Below are 21918 nucleotides of genomic sequence, written 5' to 3'. Positions count from 1 at the left end.
TGTAGCCAGTTTGACTTTGAAACCGCCCCGACGGGTTTTATATGAAATTGAAACAATAGGCTAATGAATAATTTGTTCAAACAGCTAATTACAGCAGCTGGACAAACAGAGTATTCAAGAATGCAGTCTGATGATCGGTGGTGGGTATCGGGGTCTCGTATATTTTATTTCATCATCATCATGGGGACAGCCAAGGGGGTTAGTGGGAGTCCCAGAACCCACCCACTGACAACCTTTTTTTTCCGTCGGGAAATGCTTTGACGATGGGGGCGGCCAGTGGATCATGTGGGGCTCTCCTAGCCAGAAGGGCGGGGCTTACCCACTAAACCCCGGTGGTGTCCACCGGAACCCAAAGAAACAGAGCCGCGAGTTAGGGAGCCTGGTAATCTGTAACACAGGTCTTACCTAATACGGACACCAGTCTCTCACAATATACATAGTTATTAAGTATTTTGATGTATTCATAACAGTATTTTGCAGTGACTATATTGTGAAAGAGAAATAAATAAGTAAACTTTATTATTTATTTATTTACTGTTCTAGCTCAGCCATTCGTCCGCAGCTCCACCTCAGGCTAGAACCCCCAATCTCCTCCTCCAGTTAAGTACCCACTAAAACCCATTGAGTTATAATGTAATTACTTCAATGCTAAAACCCGACGGTATTCTCTGTAGTCTAATGAAACGGAGCCGTGAAAAACTCACAAAACTCATTTATTTTTGCAAATAGGCTTTTAAAAAGCACTTGCACACGTCCCAGTATTAACCCTACCACTGCTTCGGGACAATAAATGGGCCAGTGCTGAGAAGAAGCAGTGAGTTACTGTCCTAACCTGGACATTCGTCCGTGGCTCTGTCTCAAGCTATGGTTCACTCTCTAGCGGTCAACCTTCAAATAGAAGGAAAGATCCTCTTAAGTCGTCTGCTAAAACAGTGTTCCGCAAACTTGTTAGGAAAACGAAATTTTTTGAAGGTACACCACTAATGAAAAATCAGTTTTTAAGTTTACCTTTATTAGTCTTATAGATCGTTTCATCCACGAAGACTCGCCCCACCAATTTTTGGTCGAGGGGTGCGGGGAGTTTGATCCGAGCAATCCGAGCGGCATTATTGTACCTAGTGTGCGTGTGCACTCATGGATAGTTTAACTCTCAAACATTATCGGAAGAATGGTGGAAACGGTGGGGCGCGTCTTCGTGGATGAAACGATCTAATATTCTAATACCCTTACTTACTTATTAAAAATAAGTTTATAAGATAACCTTACTGTTCCGAGGAACACCATCTAATGACCACGGTACACCAGTGTGCCGCGGTACACTCTTTGCGGAACACCCTTTGCGGAACACTGCGAGCTGTGCTAACACACGCACTGGACACTGTGCGCTGCCGCCTCGTAAGACAGCCGAGGTGCCCTTAGTTGGGGGCGCCACCTCCTGCATTGCATACCTACCTCTTTCGACGGGATGGGCCTCGTGGTCCCCGCTAATCCTGTAGCCCCCCATTAAGTGAGGGCGTGGTGGGTCCCGTGTGTAGGGCGGGGCGTCTGCGGAAGGCACCTTGGTCGTTTCTTTCTAGTACCCAAGGCGGCGACCACTAAGTATGCGGCAGATGGAACACCCCAGGTTTTTAGTGGGGTCGAGTCCCACATAACCTGCCACTACCGGTGGTACCAGGAAAATGGCCTATCCATACCGATAGGCCATTTTCCTGGGTAAAAGAAAAGTCTCGTATGGTTAAAAAAAAATCAAAATTATCTTTATTTGTATAGACTAATTAAATGAGTAGGTACTTACAAATCGTCAAATGCTCTTAAGGAGCCTATACATGTCTCATTCTTTTTTTGCCTTACCAGCGCTTCGAGACAAACATTTGGCAAGTGCTGAGAAGAAGCGCCGCAACAAACTCAGTCACCACTGTCTGCCGGTTTAAAAATATAAAAAATGGAAGTTACAATACATTCAGAAGCAAGTTGATTATGCCAATGCAGTTTGTCGCAAAACACTAAAAAACTGCCAGCAGATCTCTAATTAAAAAGACTATAGGTAGGTGCCTACCATAATTCCTCAACCGTCTTGCAGACTTGCTTGCGTATTATTTATTATAATGTACGCCATTAAACACAATAAATCATTATAATAAACTCATTATACGCTATTTAAACATTATAACCATTCAGTAGTTCCACCAAAAAATTTATAAGTGTACACAGATGGTGAGTGAAGTGTTAACTGTTCTGCAGTCATGTATTATGTTTGTCGTTTCTTATACAGGGTGTTAGGTAAATGGGTATATGAGCCGACACTAGCCCATGTTAACATGGGCATATAAATGGTATGGTGAAGTCAGAAATTTGATAACATCATTTTATTTTTTTTAATTTTCATACAAAATAAATTTGATGAAATCCGATTTGTATGAAAAATAAAATAATTAGGTAAAATGAAGATATCAATTTTCTGACTTCACCATACCATTTATATGACCATGTTAACATGGGCTAGTGTCGGCTCATATACCCATTTACCTAACACCCTGTATAAATGAAATGCTAAATAAGGTTATCTAATAATATAGAAATACTTAAAACATTTTGGACTCAGCATGGACCATTTTCAATTCACAAAAACAAAATAGGTACGTAGGTACGTTACCTGCTGCGTAGTATACGAATGTTGCTATACATCGGTCACCACAGACCATTGTTCAAATACTTATGAGTTTGTTAATCAACTATCACAAATGTTTAATAGTTAAACATTATACCTAACTGTGGTTAGAACATTTACTTAACGGAAATCAACGGCAACGATTCACTCGTGTTAGATTTTGCATTGTTGATGTAAATTTGACTCTTTCACAAAGCTTCTTTGAAGTAGGTATTTATTGCACTATCTTTTAAAACAAACGTCAAAAGTCTGTCGAACTGCATACAAAAATGCCGGTGCAAATCAAGTTGGGCTAATTTATCTTATGGCTTAAATTATCCATATTGACTATTATACTCATAGCTACCTAAATGAGTGTATTGTGTGGGAATCGAACCCGCGATCTCTAGCATAGTAGTCCGGTACGCGAAACACCAAGCCATGCAACTACTTTAGATGTTTGCAGCAAAAAATATAGTTTTATGAATCGAAATGTTTGTTTCTCAGTAGATTAAGATCTTCTTCTTATTCGTTTCAGGGATATAATGGATATCCGTAACCGTAACCGAAACTTTCGGATATCCGAAATAAAAAAATATCCGAAACCGTAACCGATTCAAGTTTCGGATAGTTTCGGATGTAGGCAGTTTAAATTGTTTTTTGTATAGCATTATATGGAATGGAAACGCATAACAGCCTGATTTACCTTTGTAATGCCATCTAGTTAGTATAAATTTTTATTTTTTTTATTACTTTTTATTCGATGTGAAGTATGCGGCCATGAATGAACCGTGTTGGACAACTATTGCAAATTGCATTCTAAAGCACAGATATCCGTAACCGAAACTTTCGGATACCTATCCGAAATAAAAAAATATCCGTAACCGTAACCGAAATCGGTATAATATTATTCCAATATCCGTAACCGAAACTACACATCCCTAATTCGTTTCGCTCTTGGCAGAGCGGTCGTGGTCACGTTGAGGCGTTGTTGTTAACATCGGTTGTAGAGGATACATCTCTTCTCTTCGCACGATCTCCCGCCATCACTCCCTGTTGGCAGACTAAAGGTTACGGAACTATTCCTACCTCTCGTTCCCACCACTGCAACTCCTGTGTAGCCAGGATCTACAGCTTGACCGCCATAAAAACCCAACCATTTAAAGTCATGTTTGTCCCGGGGGAAAGAAATTAATCAGAAGAACATAGGTAGGGGAGACTGGGTACGGTTGAAACAATTTTGCTTTTATTGTCTATAATTTTGTTGTTTAATAACCAAGTGACGACTAAGATACGTGAAATTGAAATTTGAAGTTTTAGCTATGATATGGCTGTATCATTATAGTTCCCGGGTTACTATTTTTGGAAATATACGGAATTTAAAAAAAAAGAAATTTTGTTTCAACCGTCCCCATGCCAGGGGCGGTTGAAACAGCGATTGGGGTCTGTTGAAATACATACAAATAATACAATCTATATATATAAAAGAAAGTCGTGTTAGTTACTTCGCTTATAACTCAAGAACGGCTGAACCGATTTAGCTGAAAATTGTCAGGGAGGTAGTTTAGAGCCAGGAGAAGGACATAGGATACTTTTTATCCCGTTATTTATTGCCATTAAGGCGGAACAAAGTTCGCCGGGTCAGCTAGTTACTAATAAAACGTGTGTTATGTATCATTAATACTACGAATATTAAAATTATGGTACCACATAACGACATTAATCAGTCTAAGTATTTAATATTTCTAAAACATTAATTAGCCTTTGATAAGTAGTAAAATTTAAAAAACTAACAGAAATATGATAAAATAAATGATATTTCCAAATCTAATAAACATTAATTATAAAATAATATTAACATTCTGAGTAAAGTTAACGAAAATCTTTTTTTTTTCAAACCATACTTTTCCGTCGCTTCCCGCAGTGAATCTCCAGCTTTTACCTCCTCTTATGCTTTACCAAGTCAATTTCCTCCCTGGAAATCTTCCTTACTCAAACTCTCGGCATTTACAAAAAATAAACATTAATACATTTTCTGTTTCAACCGTACCCAAAAAAAATGTTTCAACCGTCCCCAACCTCACTTTTGGTAAAATATACTTTATAGTTTCGAAACTAATGATCACACATTAAAAATAGTTACTGTCCCTTATTCTACAAGCTTCATTCAGTGGCGGATTTACAAATTTGCCGCTAGTAGGCCATTCAATTTTTGCCGCCCCTACCTACTGACTTTTGAAATTCAATACGTTAAGTTTAGATTGTGAACTTAATGATAGTTCTGTCAGTTAATAGATTATTATTTCAACCCGTTATGTACTGAAGAGTTTAATGTTGACCTAAAAACAGCAGTATGTACTAATCCTAAGGTGGGGAAAGGCATGACTTAAAAATACCTACACTATATGAACACAGACAAAATAATGTGTGGTCAGTAAACATTGTTTTTGGTAAATATTTTTATTGCACTTATCAGTTTAAAAACAATACAAACAATTTCTATTAAAATATAACATGTTAACAATCCAGTTAATGGTGACAGACAATGAGATCAAATAAGTTTTACATTATTTTCTTGCGAGATTTTAAATTTGCGAAATCATTAATTATATCGTCGTATAAAATCTTTTTCATAAGTTCTGACTCTATGCACAAAAGAGATAAAGCATCAAGCTTTTCTTGACCTCAAGTAAATCGTAGATAGTTTTTAACCCGTTTTAAGCAAGAAAAGCTTCTCACCTGAATAATTTGTCACCGGTGTGCACAGAGCCATGCGACGTGCTATCAGTGGCGGGGCAAGACCTAAATTTGATGTGGGCAAGACAGATTTCGCGAGGCCTTGTTCTGTGGCGACCTGAAGACGGATTTTATGAAATAATAAAAAAAACGGGTTAATGGTCTATTCATTGACAGTTTCTGATTTCTTGATTTAGTGATTATTTTTAAAGGAATATTGCGCCAAAGAACTTAATAAAAAAGTTCGTTTTAGACTTAATTTTGAGTCTGATTATGGCTGAATTTGTTTGGAAAAAAAATTATTTTTATTTTTAACTACATTGTTTAGCTATCAAGAATTTATATTTAATAGTCAATGTTTGCATTTATTGTCGTATTGTGATATTGTCATCTCCACCTTGTATACATTTTTTCAAAATTTTTGATGCGCGAGGCCCCTTGTACTGCGAGGCCGTAGGCGGTGGCCCACGTCGACTACGCCTTACTTAAGACCAAGGCTTGGTAATACAGAGTGGCCCAGAAGAAAATTCACTTTTGAAAATTCAAGGAAACGAAAACTGTTCTACATTTTTATAGAACTTTAACTATTGCAATTGAAAGAAAATTTTATGCAATTTATTTTTAAATTTACCTTTATTAAATTACATCGCCCAGGAGATTTCCTTGACGCTTACAACATTCGATCAACATAGTTACATCAAAATCTTGGAATGCGTTCGTCAGAATTACCTCGAAACCTATTTTCAATTTTTTGCCGAATGCTCAGCTTCAGTTGCTGCATGGTTGTTGGATTATAAAAGTATACTCTATTCTTAATGTAACACCACAAAAAATAATTTTCTGGAGTGAGATCTGGGCTTCCTGGTGGCCAGGAGATGTCACCCCTGCCTGAAATTATTTTTTTGTTGAAGTGTGACACGTAGCGTAGCCCCATCTTGATGAAACCAAGTGCTCCGGTCATAACCTTGCGAATCTTGTAGCTTTGAAATCAAAAAGCTTTTCAGCCTACCAGTATAGCGCTCTCAAAAATTAATCATCCTTTCAATGCAACAAACCAATTAAGCAGTGGTGAAATCTCACTGCCTCTAAGAAGCGCTAATCTCATTTCAGCAGACTTCTTTTTGTGGGGTTACCTTATGAGCAGAGTATACTCTAATAATCCAAAAACTCTGCAGCATTCATCCATCCTGAATACATTTTGAGGTAACTCTAAGGGCTCCTCAAAGCATAATTTCGCGCGCGACGCGGCGGCTGCGCGGCAGGTTGTGATAGGGATAGAGACATGCAATTTTTGGTTTTACAAAGGTAATACGATAGAAAATAATACAACGTAATAAAAACCACCGGTTATAGGGGCATTTTTTGGAGAAATTTATCAAATAATAAAAAAAACACGAATTTAAAAGCAGATTTTTTTCAAAAAGTATCATTTTTTATTATTTGTTGGCCTTTTTTGTGTATTTTATGTATTTTTTTAGGATCGCCTGTTATTTAGCATTATTACTGTTTTTATTTTATCAGGATATACCGCTTAGTTTAAAAGTTATTACGTTTTCTTTACAATAAGTAATTTGAAGAAAAAAAATTCTATAAAAAATTAAAAAAAAATCTCAAAAATTTTTTTACCTCTTTTTTGTCGATAAAAATAGGTCTAGTTTCATCTATTTTCATATGTACACTTTAACGTGACTCACACTGTATATAGATAGTTAACTAGTCCCGTTAACCCCTCGTGGACAGTAGTGGACACTCGTGGTAAACTAAATATGCTTGTGTTACGAGTGGGCTCACCACAATAGTCCAGCCGAACCCGTGTTCTTCGGATCACGAGTCGGACAGAGCCCCGATTATGGTACTTAATTTTTAACGTCTACAATACCGCGCTTCTTCGATTCTGCGATACGATTGGTCAAAACAGCTGACGTCAATTGTTTTGACCCCTTCACGTGCCTTCACCGTTTGGCTATCATCGCTTCTAGTTCTTCTAGATTAAAATAGGTAAGTAAAATAAAAACAATAAAACTTCATTTTCCAAATAAATATGCATTTAATACATCCCCATTAACGTTTAGAAATAAATTAAACACCACTATAAGAACGCAATAATAAATCTTAAAAATACCTATAATTTTATTAGATTTTTAATGACAAATTATAACTTAGGAAATCATGATTTTCACTTGTCAAAATAATTCTGTGAGTGATACGTGGCCTGCACAAGTGCACATTGTATAATTATCTATACTAATATTATAAATGCGAAAGTAACTCTGTCTGTCTGTCCGTCTCTCTTTCACGCCTAAACCACTGAACCGATTTTGATGAAATTTGGTATAGAGATAGTTTGAGTCCCGGGAAAGGACATAGGACAGTTTATATCCCGGTTTTTGAAACAGGGACGTGCGTGATAAAGTTTTTCTGTGACAGACAAAATTCAACGCGGGCGAAAAGCTAGTTTTTAAATAATTGCTTTGAAATTGAAAAAAGTTAGTCAACTGAATGAAAAATTGTGAAGTCATGTATTTTACGATTGGATTCGGATTTACAGCTTGCTTAAAAAAACCTTTTTGTAAGTAGTTACGTAATCTATTTGTTATTTTGTGCGTAAAAATACTTTGGGATTAACAAAACGGCAGTCTTGTAACGCCATCTATAGCGATATGTAGTAAACTCGCAATGCTATGCCAAGGTTTTCATAATTTTGGACGAGACAGCATTTAACTAAATAACCCTTTATGATATCATAAGCAATATAAGTGCTAATTTGCAATACAAAAATTGATACATTATTTTCATAAAATAGGCAAGCAACTAAACATAAAGATATGTATGATTATGATAAAAACAAGAACATTAATCTTTACTATCACCAAATAATTTAATCACCTTTATAAATAGGCCACGCCGAGTGATACAATTTATATCTAATCATATCATTTAATTAACACATACTTAACCTTTGATAAATAAACATTATTCTTGGGTCTTCTAAACATTATAAAACAACACACAAAACCTGATTCAATCAAGTCACATTCGATTCTGTTGTGATTGGTATTGGTATTAAATATTGAAATTAAACCAATAAAATGTCTCAATTTAAGCTTGAATTTGATTACATAATTTACATACATACTTAAATTACATAATTTAGTTCGTTATCTCGTCGTATCGTATAGTCTTATGAATCCATGCGCTCAACAATTAATAAAATTTTAGAACTCTAAAAAACACTCGAATTGAGAAACTCCTCCTTTTTTTTGAAGTCGGTTAAAAATTAAGGTTGCTTCAATATTGACAACAGTCACAGGACAGAATCTATGAGAGTCCCCGCAGACTAGACTTTATCGGCCGATAGTTTGGTCTTTACCTATTCGTAATAATACTTATGAAGAAAGTATTGATAGTATGAATGAGAAATCTGACGATACCAAATCACTATTTATGTGCGTTATAAACCCGATGATTTTGATGATAATACATTGTACAAAGAACGGACTTAACGCCAAAAGCATTCTCCGCCAGTCAACATTAAACATTTTAAACTATCGGTCGACAAAAAATCTGTAATATGCAAGGACTCAAGCTGATTTTGAATGTTCTTTTTAGCGTTGTTCTAAAACACTCCTTAAATATTATTTTTGGGACAAAAGATAGCCTCCCTAATGCGAAATATTGTAGGTATTGTAGGTTCTTCTCAAAATCCAAAAGACAGTTACTTTTGCGTTTACAATTAGAACAGAATAATAAAGACCTTGAATCTTGGACACGATTAAAAATGAACTTTGAAATGCCTATAAAAACTACACTAACTTTTTATTTTTGTCTTGATTGTCAATGAAAAAATATTCTTAGGAATAAGTACACTACTATTTTTTATTTGCTGATCATGATCATCAAAATAGATTCGCATGTAAATTAAATATTGTGCTTTTGGACCTTGTGCTATTTCGTACATTGTAGAGCTGATCCTTGAAGGTTCCTATGTCATCATCATCATTTCAGCCATAGGACGTCCACTGCTGAACATAGGCCTCTCCCAATGATTTCCACAATGGCCGGTTGGCGGCGGCCTGCATCCAGCGCCTTCCGGCTATCTTTATAAGTTCGTCGGTCCACCTTGTGGGTATTTCCTATGTAGATTGTAGTTATTTCGCTTCGTGATCGTAAAGGGATTTTAAAATTACAAGTGTTATGTTTTGCCACTTGTCTAGCAGGGCAGGAAGACGCTGGAAGCAGGCTGCTACCAACTGGCCATGGAAATAATTGGGGGAGTCCTATGTTTAGCAGTGGACGTCCTGTGGCTGAAATGATGATGACAATGAATTCTAATTCCTTCTTCAGAACATAGTGATGCCCCAATTTTGTATAGTTTTTAAGTTTTTTAAACAAAATCGTAAAGTCCGTATCTTGACATTCATTATTATAATCTTAGGTATAAATACATAAAATAGAGAGACAACTTAATAAATTATATTAAAAGCATCTGTAACTTTATTTTCAACAATATAAATAACAATTTACATCTTTTCCAGAAAGATCTAACGATAAAAGCCGAAATATATTAGTTCTATAATTAAATTTGTTAATTTAATGTTTATACATTATTCTTTTAAATATCATGCATTACATGGAATGTTTTATAGTAAATTTTAATCACATAGTATATTAATAAGCTTTATACATGATAATATTTTGTACATAAGAGTAGTGCCTAACTATTTTTCCCTCACAATGATTATTGATATCCTCTAATACATATAAAAAGGCTGTTGTAGTATTTCTAACCTATGACATGGTTCATATCCTAAAGGTCTAGGGTTTGACTCAGTTAGTACCTGAGGTATGGGACCGACACAGAAGAGGTGACATTGACATTGACATAACAGAGCATATAAATCTGAAGGCTCGCTGACGTTTGACCGTCACAAAATCACCCTCAGGCACTGACAGTATTAAGCGATAGCCCTATAATCTATCGTATAAATAGTACAAAAAGGAAATAATGTGATGCTAAACACAAACATAATACCACCTAACTTGAATACGTCTAAACCCCTACTGAATTATGTGCAAGACTTCCACTTTACGCAGTAATTGACAGTATATTACAAACATTACTGTGTTAACAGTGAGTACGCTAAACAACACACCGTTCCACAACACTTCAACGTCGAAAGTGGTTTCAAAAACCACTAAACTTAAAGGCTAGATTCGCTCGCAATATCTACCATTCTCACTTGTATTCTTGTAGACGAGGTAACCCAAAATGAGCGCTGCTACAGTCATGAATAAGGTCAAAAATTGCATCGTCTTCAACTTCCTCATATCACGATGGAGTATTTCGTAGTTTTGCTGCAAGTTGTTTAGTGCGTTCGTCACTGAATCTTGCTTTTCGTGCATTTTTCCATCGCTGATATTGCCATTTTTAGCAATTTCTTTCTCAGGGAACTGACATTTGAGACGGTACTCATCTACCTTGCTACCAGTCGAGTTTTGCCACACGTCGCTTAGTTCCTTTGGTGAAAGATCAGTTTTGGGTATCTGTACTGACATTACTAAGAATCTGTCTTTAGTTACTGTACGCAGATGGAAGCCGGGTTGTACAACGATTAATACAGTTTGGGATGCACCGCTAGGCAATGTACCAGAGCTGGGTCGTACACGGAACTTTTCAGGAGACGTTGTTCTGATTTTAAACGATATAGCGCTTTCATCCATATTGGTGATTACGAACTGGCCTGACATCTCTTCGTTGTCACTCTTGAATAAAATTGTATCGTTCGGAGAGAGCCTTAACATTTCTCCGAGAGAATGCTGACTGTCCCCTTGCTCGGCAAAGGTGACTTTCTTCGGTGTATGCTCTGACCCTGACCGATTCTCAGAGACGAACTCAAACGTATAATTATCTTTGCCGCCCCAACTGACTAACGCTTGTTCAGGCGGCACAATGTCTTTCAAAGTATCTTTATTACAGAATTTCATGATTTCCACAGCCTTCGGAGGCAGCAAAGACTTCACAATTTTAAACGCAGCATTCAAGACCCACGGCATTTGGAAAACGACAATATAATTTAGAAACAAAGGATAGTAAAGCTTGAAAAGGCTGATCATGTATTTTATTAACTCCATATCCATATTACTGAGACCACAACCATCCATATCAAAAAACAAGGTCACTCTTTTCCCATTTTCCTCTCTTTCTATCCTATCAAGCCAATAAATTAGCACTTTTTTGATCTCATCATAGTCTTTCTGGCCTTTGACATGCATTTTCAGCTTAATTATCAACAGCAGACACCCATCAATGTCTCTCCCATGTGGAAAGAGCAATCCCTCTTTAACATAGTCCATTCTGATCGAACTTTCGTTCAATTCGTTGGCGTTGACCGTTTTTCTCCAAACCAGGATGTTCCACAACATATCGACTGACATTTTGAGGTCATTCTCTTGCTGTACCAATATCCTGTTCAGGTATTTATCGTCTTTAATACGTTCCAAGTCCAAAGGGTGAAACTCCCCGGGAGGAGTCGGTATTCCCTCCTTCAATTTTGCTTCAAAAGCAGCTCTGAGGTCACTAGGATTCACCATTTTGGAGTTTAGTTATCACTGGGCGACTATTACATCAATGTAACGATTAGAACAAGCAAATTAGATCGAATTGATAAAGTAGGTAGGTACACAATGAACGGATGGACATGGATGGATGACAAATAGTTTTGACATTTTGATTAGACGGGGCAGTGTTGTTCCTGACAAATTTAGGGTTGCCGTATTCTAATTCTAAAATTGCCGGATTTTTAAGGAAAACTAAGAAAATTGCCGTATTGTATAAAATGTTTATTTGGAAGGTTTAAATTTAAAAAGATACAAGTGATGTATTATGTACTATATGCGTATACTACTTTTAAAGTTACTTATTTTATTATTCACTTTTTAAGGTTTTGAATAATTTAGTCCAAGAACCTACCCGAATAAAAGTGAAGAATCTACCAAAATGAGGAAAAACCGATTTTAGACATTAAAATCTCGGAGATATGGTTGCATTTTTGGCGTTTCTTTTCGTGGCGCTTCTACTTCATTTATGGTTTACAAGTTTTTGCGTTCCATTAGACGAAATATTTATTTTTTGTATACTAAAACTCATGAAAAACTCTACTTTACTCAATTGCCGTATATTTTGATACGGTAATCAAAGTGCTGCCGTATACCGTATTTATGGTGCCTAAGATGCCTGAATGCCGTATATTACGGCAATTGCCGTATCAAGAACAACACTGAGACGGGGTGGCAGGTACAGCAACTTGGTTTTCCCCAAAAAAAAAAAAAGTATATTAAGGCGATTGTTTTACTATTCACATTTCGGCAGTATTCCAGTAAAAAAGTTAATACATAAATGATTACATTTTATAATATAAAGCGTATTCCGAGGATTAGCTTATAAGTGATTATGTGAGAAGACACTTCTGGCATAGTCACACTTGGCGGCTTTCAAAATACCTACCCTTATTAGAAAACCAAACACTTTACTAACGTTACTTTTAAGATTATAAATTGTATCCTACTAACTACTATGAACTGTAAAATTGTTTGAAATAAACGTCATTATTACTATTATTATAAGTATGGATGGATTGGATCAATCAGTATGTCATAAAACAGTGTACTTTTCTCTCTTGTATAACAGGAATAAGAAAAGAATAAATCAGTGAAACAATAACAATACAAATTATATGCATCATGTTAAAAAAGAAAAAAGCTTAGAGCAGAAAGTCTGATTCAAAACACCCATGTTTATCCATAACTGAAGGGTAAAGTTCCTACAATGGCAACCCTAAATTTTGGGGGTGAGTGACATTTAAATGTCATTTAAAGTGGCTAAATGCCAGTGGGCCAAAGCGACTAACTGTTAATAAAAAATGATATCCTACTATCCTCCTACCCTCTAATCCATATCTGTGCTCCTACCCTACATCCGTTCTTGCATGAAAACTTGTTTAATGCTATTTTCTATTTTATTTAAATGTTGATACGACTCAAGTTACTTAAAAAAAAAGTCTATACTACCATCTACTAAATAGGCGCGTATCCAACCACGACCACTGCGATTGTGGGTTCAATTTTCGCTGAAGGAAATGAGTAATCTTTCGAGGGACTACTTATTAAAAATTAAAAGGCATTCTGATGTAAATTGTCTTTATTATGGCGTCAAACAACGAATTAAATAAGTATCCGAATATACACGTAAAATACAAAATATACAAATAAATACCTAACTATAATAGCACATTATGATCCCAATGATTATTTAGTAACAATAATTCGTTGAAAGCAAATTCATAGCAATGGGCTATTCGTTTGTATTCTTAACAGTTGGCACCACTGTCGAACACTCGTATTCACAAACGATGCTTACTTAAGTGAAGCTGCAAATCGAACGCACAGCGTTGAATAGAGCTCCGTCACCCATATTCACAAACTATGCTTACATAAGTGAAGCTGCAAATCGAACGCGCAGCGGTGAATAGCGCTCTGTGATTGGTTGGTGTGCCTGTGCGTCCACGCGCACTGTGAGACCTCATAGTAATGTTTGTAAATACGGGCGTTAGCGAGTGTCAGGACCTTACTCTTACAGTGGCGCCAACTGGTGAAGGCAAATACAAAGCTCTCATTCTTCTAACATACAAATTAGAATCGGGCCCATCTATCGGCCGACTAAAATCAGTGGTACTACCCGTTCGCGCTAAGTTTGCCGGTCCGTGGAATGCGCGTTCCCTCCTCCAACCGCGAATAAACGCAAATAATTAGTGATTAAACGCAATTGACTGTTTTATTTTATGCAAATACACAATTTTTATCAATATTAATAAATACAAAAAGTTAAGTTACCCTGTAACGCCCCTGGGTCTGCGGGTGTCTATGGGCGACGACGGTAATCACTTACCATCAGGTGATCCGTCTGCTCGTTTGCCTCCTATCACATAAAAAAAAAAATACAAATATTTTCAATATAGTTTGCTAAAGTTATAGACGCTTTCCTTCGAGTGACGTCATATCGCCAGCGGCAAACTTATCGCGAACGGATAGTATGCGCCTAGGCTAATTACACCTTATTATTATTTTTGAAAGATCTAAGAAAGAACGTTGTCCTAAAGAGGAATAAAATTTGTACTAAATAAATTATTGAACGATGGAAAAGTGCTTAAATAATAACTTTGAGCTGTCCCAAGCGTTGTGAAGTCATCATAGCCTCGACTCGACGTATTCAGGCTGAAAAAAGAAAATAATAATTAGTGAATTTAATAGAAACAAACAACAAGTGGACCGATGAACTGGTGCAGGTCGCGGGAAGCACTTGGATCCGGGCAGCGCGAGACTGTGGTAGAAATTCAGGAGGCCTTGTCCAGCAGTGGACGTGATTTGGCAGAAACAAACAAAAAAATAGGAATGAATGTAAGCACATGTTTCTATTTTTTCGTTCGTCTCAGTCACTATTTAACGCTTACGGTCTCCTATCGCGGTCGCTTGTCTCTGTCGCAACTCGTACCACAATCTTATAGTGTTAGAAATAAAAATATTATAAAGAGGAAAGATTTGTTTGTTTCATCATCATCATCATTTCAGCCATAGGACGTCCACTGCTGAACATAGGCCTCCCCCAATGCTTTCCATGTTGATCGATTGGTAGCGGCCTGCGTCCAGCGCTTCCCTGCTACCTTTACGATGTCGTCGGTCCACCTTGTAGGTGGACGTCCCACGCTGCGTTTTCCGGTACGCGGCCTCCATTCCAGAACCTTTCTGCCCCATCGGCCGTCAGTTCTGCGTACTATATGCCCTTCCCATTGCCACTTCGGCTTGCTAATCCGTCGGGCTATGTCAGCGACTTTGGTTCGTTTACGGATCTCCTCATTTCTGATTCGATCTCGCAAAGAAACACCGAGCATAGCCCTCTCCATAGCACGCTGTGCAACTTTGAGCTTCTGTATAAGGCCTATAGTGAGAAGCCACATTTCCAAGCCATAAGTTATCACTGGTAACACACAGGTGGTTTCTTTGTTTGTTTGTATTGAATAGACTCAGAGACTACTGGATCATTAGAATCCTACATCATTTGTAATGAACATAGGCAGTACAAAATTCAAAACTAAATTACAATATCAAATCTTAAAACCCATACTTACAGAGACAAACCAGTACGAGTTTTTCCTGAATATCAATCGTCCGATGAATCCCATATCGCTCTCCGGAGCAATAGAGTGCAGATGCAAGTGTTTGACGCTCCGGAACGGTGGCCAGTGGTAGCCGAGGCGTGCGTCTTGGAGAGACAGGTTGTTCTTTTGAAGTATATCTTGGGCTACCGTCAGCATGTGTTGAACTGGAATGTAGTAATTTAAATTAGATCTAATTGGGGGAGGCATATGTTTAGTAGTGGACGTCCTATGGCTGAAATGATGATGAACGATTTTGAGAGCTGTGTCTTTTAGAATACTGGTTCGGATACATCACAAGATTGATTTGGAAGTCTATTGATTTTTTTTTTCTATAAAAGTACACTTGAAAATTAACTGTATATTTATCAAAATCAAATCAAAATCAAAAAATATTTATTCAGTTTAGACCACAAGTGGCACTTATGAACGTCAATAGAAAATAATAAAAAAAGAAAAAGGTAGCCCTTATGGGGCACTTTACATGTCTCCTTATCTTTTGGGCCCTACCAGCGCTTCGAGACAAACATATGGCAAGTGCTGAGAAGAAACGCCGGAACAAACTCAGTCACCACCTAAGTTTTAAGTAAGTAAGTATACATACTTGTCACTTAAAAATGTATTTATTAATTTATTGGACTACCAACATGAAATACAGTAATAAACACAAAAAAAAGAAGCTTAGGTTTATTTTATTTATTTTTAAGTGATGTTGTTTGTAAGATTTTATACTTTGTCAGGAGTGGGGAGACAGAAAAAGTCGGGAGATTCCCGCCAAATCCTGACCATCTGGCAACCCTACCTAAAGATTAAAAAGTAGTTCGTATGTGCATGCCAGTAGAAAATTAGAAGAAAACCTTGTTGAATAATTATTGTAAAAATAGTAATCATGAACTTTACTTACAAAGCAATTAAAATTCAATTTTCTGATAACAGAACTGCAATGTAAATTCAATTGTAACATGCAAGTTTAAGGCACAATTTTGCTAGCAATTTATGAAGTTGGTCTCAGAATTCATGGTCAAGTTAACTCGAGTTTTAACGCGTTATTTTGAGTATTTATAGCAAATTATGAAAGTAAATCTCTTACCTAGTTCTTTATCTGACGAAACAAGGCTTTTGCAGTCTTCTATATGCCTTTTAGGCACAGTTAAAACGTGAAATTTGCTCGCAGGTTTTATATCTCTAAAAACACAGACTTGGTCATCTTCAAATAGGAGTTCCGTGTCATCTAATTTGTTAACTATATTGCAGAAAACACAGGCAGACTTTTCGGGTGGTGCACTAGCCATTTTAGCGGAAAAATTGTGAATAAATCGAGATTTTTTCGTAAAATCTGACGACGGGCGGTTCCAATTCACAGTTTTTGACAAATGACAGCTGTCACTGAAATAAGTTGCGTTCCGTTCATACCAAGTGCAACTGCGATAAATTATGAACTTTGGACATATATCCTTGAAACGCAAAATAAAGTATGAATGCATTTCGTATGATAATAGATTGTGTACGTGACTGAGTCTGCAACTAATGAATACGACAAACCAAGAGGATTTACAGTTTTGTGATACAGCACCCAAAAATAAAAAGATTTCACAACCGGAAATGGTAATGAATGGCCTTCGCCTGCTTTTTAGAAGTTTTTTTTTTACTTTTTTTACAGGCTTTTTAAATATTAACAGCTTTGCGTATTAGCAATTTAAGTATGTATTCTAATCAAATAATTAATTAGGAAAAACATTTTAGGTGTAAAATAATAATAAAAGTAAATTAACAACATGTAAAACTTTATTTATTTTTTAACAAATACCACAGATGATACCACACTGCCGACTTTCCCGCCAAATTTGAATTGAGGCGTTGGAAGAACTTTTTTCAAGATGAACTTTTCCGAAAAGTGATTCATTATTTCCTCCTCTGTCCAATTACAAGACGTAATAACAAATAAACCTGGAAATAAACAAGAAATATCAATACACTTTACAACATTTAATATTTTCATCATGCTATGTAATGTACAAAAAGTTTTAGGGGCTTTTTTTCTGGCATAATACATTGTTGTTTATGAATTTTAAACAATATAATTGTTTAATAGATCTATGATCCATAATAATGAGGATGTTCACATCCTCTACTTAAAAACTGCTGGATGGATTTTGATAAAAATAATTTTAGTTCAGCTACTTAATCTACATAGAAAGTTACAGGCAAAAGCATTATAAAGATTATAAATACATATAGATGAGAATGTTTCTAACATCCTCTCCTTAAATCTGCTGGATGGATTTTGATGAAAACAATGTTAGTTCAGCCATTTTAATCTACATACATCTACTTACATAAAATTTGTCGGCCGTTTGGTGTAGTGGTTCAGAACGGACTACTATGCCGAGAGGTCCCGGGTTCGATTCCCGGCCGGGCAGAAATTGAAATGATGAATTTTAATTTCTGTGACGGGTCTGGGTGTGACTATCCCAACTAATATTATAAATGCGAAAGTAACTCTGTCTGTCTGTCTGTCTGTCTGTCTGTCTGTCTGTTACGCTTTCCCGCTTAAACCTCGCAACCGATTTTGATGAAATTTGGCATAGAGATAGTTTGAGTCCCGGGAAAGAACATAGGATAGTTTTTATCCCGGTTTTTGAAACAGGGACGCGCGCGATAAAGTTTTTCTGTGACAGACAAAATTCCACGCGGGCGAAGCCGCGGGCGGAAAGCTAGTGTATAATATTTATGTATTTAAAAAAAAAAAGTATATAAGTAGTATATCCGTTAAGCTAGCACCCATAACACAAGCATTAAGTTGCTTACTTTGGGGCTAGCTGGCGCTGTGTGAAATTGTACAAATATTAAAAAAAAAAAAAAAAAAAAAAAATTACAGCAAAAGCTAGTGACTCCAAACAAATCCTACTAATATCCTACTTCCTACTAATATTATAAATGCGAAAGTTTGTGTGGATGTTTGTTACTTTTTCACGCAAAAACTACTGAACGGATTTTGATGAAACTACAGTGTTATTGATTAACCCGGAATAACATATAGGCTATAATTTATGACGATCTGTGACTAAATTTCACGCGGGTGAAGCCGCGGGCAAAAGCTAGTATAGTACATAAATAAATTACCCTGTTCTGAGAGCATATCAGCTACTTGCTGTATGTACTTCTGTCTGTGCTCTTTAGCGTTGTCTGGGTTGAGACTTATTGCATCGTATGTGCCTTTGTCATGGACTAAACCAAACTTCTTGCCTAAAGAGCTGACGGTAGTCTTTGTGATGTCAAATAGCTGAAAAAAAAAATTAAAATTCTTTACTGCTTTATAAGGCTGGGTTGCACTATCTTACTTTAACTTTAACAAACGCCAGTCTGTCAAACTCCATAAAAAAAGCACCAGTTATTCATTAGGCAACATTTGTTGATAAACTGTTTATGACTAAAGCCTGGTCCGTGAGCACGTAGAATTTTGTCCAATGACCCCAAGCTACCCATCCTTATCGCTCGCGCGTAATTATGTTGCTGTCGCGCTCGCATACTCACTGCGGGCGCCCGTCGCATAGTCGCGACAGCAATATAATTACGCGCGAGCGATAAGGATGGGTAGCTTGGGGTCATTGGACAAAATTCTACGTGCTCACGGACCAGGCTATAGTGTGAAACAAGTTTACCATAAACACAGGTTTCTGAAACTTGGCCGTCCACACTTGCTCTCCACTCATAGCATATTCATCACCTATGTTTATGGACTGTTTACAGAGATGATGAATCATTGTTTATGAACAGTTTATAAACAGTGTTTATCAACAAATGTTGCCTAATGAATAAATGGCTATACAGTTAAAAGATGGTGCAACTCAGCTTTAGTGTTGTACATACATAAATCAGTCCAAATTAAAAGACTTATAACTGTTTTATTTATTTCTCACAGTCCCTTCTTCCTTTATTTTATTTATATCAACAGTATTAGTTAAATTATGTGTTACCTTATAATCAATGAACGGGAACTCAGTTTTAGACACCTTCTCTGCAAGAGTGATAGCTTCAACACAGTAATCTACTCCCAGTAGGTTCGTGAATCCTTCTTTTGCCAGTTCTGTTAGTGTATATCCATTGCCACATCCTGAAATATTCAGTTAAAAGACTTTAAAATTGAACACTAAAGCCCGGTCTCTGAGTGTAGAATTTTGTCTAATGATCCCAAGCTACCCATCCTTATCGCTTGCGCGTAATTTGCTGTATGTCGCGCTCGCACACTCACTGCGGGCGCCCGTCGCACAGTCGCGACAGCAATATAATTACGCGCGAGCGATAAGGATGGGTAGCTTGGGGTCATTGGACAAAATTCTACATGCTCAGAGACCAGACTATAGCATAAATTTTAGTCTTTTCATGCCCTATTACTGTACTGATAAAGGTAGCAGGAAGGCGCTGGATGCAGGCCGCTACCAACCGTGCGATGTAGAAGTCATTGGGGGAGGCCTATGTTCAGCAGGGGACGTCCTGAGGCAGAAATGATGATGATGATGCCCTTTTTCTCACTCTTTAAAGGGTTAAGGTGTAGCAAAAGGGGTTCCACTTTCACTGAATTTTTACCTACACTTAGTGAAGCATAGGGGGTTCTAGATTTGGCTGAATTTTTGAGGCATTTTGTATGGAGTTGAAACTTGTAATATATTTCACTTTTTACTGCAAAAACATGACAAAAATGCGTAAAATATTGTTATGTACCTAAATCGATTATAGCCGTGTCTTTCTCGATTCCACTGTCGCATATCCAATTTATAACCCTGTCCGCGCTGTCCTCACCAAACCATACGTCTCCCGTGTCTCCATGGTCATCAAAGTTGGCTATTTCTTTCGTATACGCTTTCTGCCAGTATGAATGCGTACCCAACTCGGAAGAATCTAATTCTGTGTCTTCCATTATTGAGTTTTTGTAAAAAGTATTTAATTTGCAGGTTATAATGGGGTTTGCCTTATAACTTTATGTAAACGTTAACGAATATATGTTTTAAATTGAGGTATGTTATATGTACTATGTAAACTACGTCTAATGAGGTTGTTTTGGTTGAATTAAACCAAATAAATGAATAAAAATACCAAAACACCGATTCATATGTTTGACATTACGTTTAGTTTCAAGATCTTGAAATAATGAATGAGATGACATTTCTTAGTATTTTACAATAATGTGTATTACTAACTATAGTATTTTACTAAACTCAAGGACTGACTGTGGAATGAATTCTGTACATAATATAGAATTTAGTAGGTCAATCGAAAACCAAATTACTCTTCTTCTTGACTAAGAATGGAACGATGAAACCATACAACGAAACGCTTTGACATTGACAGTGTGAAGACAGCTGATACTAAAGTTGCCAGCACAGAACAATAACTTCTATTTTCATAGAAATTAGTGGATACTGGGACTGGGTATAATAAAATTAAAAGATAAAAGATCCAAAATGCATGCAAAATGATTTTTTTACGAAGTGGTATAAGGGTCGTCCGTCAGATAATTGCATACAAACATAAAAATAACATTCAGTTAGACTAAATTTATTAGTGAAAGTGCATTTTAAAAGTAAGGTCGATTAAACCGACTTGCGTTAGTTATGCGAAAGACAAACGAAATTGATTGAGAAAAAAACTGTGCCTTAACTTTTCATGGTAGTTTTTGCTGCCAGGTAGAAAAAGTTTGGGTTACACTTGCAACATTTTACAGCTGTCAAAAATTCTACCATAGTCGTGTTCTTTCCTCTAGAAAAATATTTAGATTGATAAAATTGTTCAAAACACTGCTGCCTCTGCTAATTTACACTATAAAATTAATGTAGAAAAACAAACTAAATGACATCATCTCACCTGACGAGCTGTCATTTTCGCACCCGACAAGAACACACCGGTCATATCTGTCAAGTAGGTTGAAATTCGCATTTGACTACTTTGCGGAATCTTGTGTCCATTTTCGTTCAATTTAACTGTACTACACTCCAATTAAAATCATGTGACAGAGTGCACGGCCTAAAAAATACATTTTATGAATGAAAATAGCGTTCCTATATTTTTTTCTGTAGAATATTCGTCGAATCGGGGACGAACCATCAATCAATACCTTGCCGTCATCTTTTTAGCTAATTTATTATACAAACGTAAAACTGTGTCAATAATCCAGTTTCGCATAATAGCATTGGTGTTTTTATACAAAACTAAGACTTAATATTGTGTTTTGGTGAATATAGAAAGAGTGTACCAGCCGATATATTTTTTTACGTAACCAAAACAAGTTTACGTTGTGCTGACCGCATTTTATCCGAGGGAAAGTGTTTT

The 21918-nt window shown here is 36.6% G+C and overlaps 3 protein-coding genes across 3 annotated transcripts; all 3 read right to left on the bottom strand.

The window, feature by feature from the left end:
* Nucleotides 1-8122: 8122 nt before the first annotated feature.
* Nucleotides 8123-12294, bottom strand: LOC114366143 (motile sperm domain-containing protein 2). The gene has a single exon (XM_028322920.1). It carries the CDS (start codon nt 11972-11974, stop codon nt 10592-10594), a length of 1383 nt encoding a protein of 460 aa, XP_028178721.1. The 5' UTR covers nt 11975-12294; the 3' UTR covers nt 8123-10591.
* Nucleotides 12295-13565: 1271 nt separating this feature from the next.
* LOC114366146 (histidine triad nucleotide-binding protein 3) lies at nt 13566-17191 on the bottom strand. Its single transcript, XM_028322922.1, has 3 exons — nt 16682-17191; nt 15565-15758; nt 13566-14653 (listed from the first exon to the last, which is right to left on the bottom strand). The coding sequence occupies exons 1-3, from the start codon at nt 17073-17075 to the stop codon at nt 14627-14629; spliced, it is 615 nt and encodes a 204-aa protein (XP_028178723.1). The 5' UTR covers nt 17076-17191; the 3' UTR covers nt 13566-14626.
* A 163-nt stretch (nt 17192-17354) lies between these two features.
* LOC114366144 (EEF1A lysine methyltransferase 2) lies at nt 17355-20725 on the bottom strand. Its single transcript, XM_028322921.1, has 4 exons — nt 20314-20725; nt 19569-19705; nt 18715-18874; nt 17355-17538 (listed from the first exon to the last, which is right to left on the bottom strand). The coding sequence occupies exons 1-4, from the start codon at nt 20507-20509 to the stop codon at nt 17381-17383; spliced, it is 651 nt and encodes a 216-aa protein (XP_028178722.1). The 5' UTR covers nt 20510-20725; the 3' UTR covers nt 17355-17380.
* Between the last annotated feature and the right edge of the window lie 1193 nt (nt 20726-21918).

This window comes from Ostrinia furnacalis, unplaced genomic scaffold, assembly GCF_004193835.3.
Source record: "Ostrinia furnacalis isolate ACB-3 unplaced genomic scaffold, ASM419383v2 OfSCF0540, whole genome shotgun sequence".
Taxonomy (NCBI): domain Eukaryota; kingdom Metazoa; phylum Arthropoda; class Insecta; order Lepidoptera; family Crambidae; genus Ostrinia; species Ostrinia furnacalis.
This window is presented reverse-complemented; position numbering and strand designations above follow the sequence as displayed.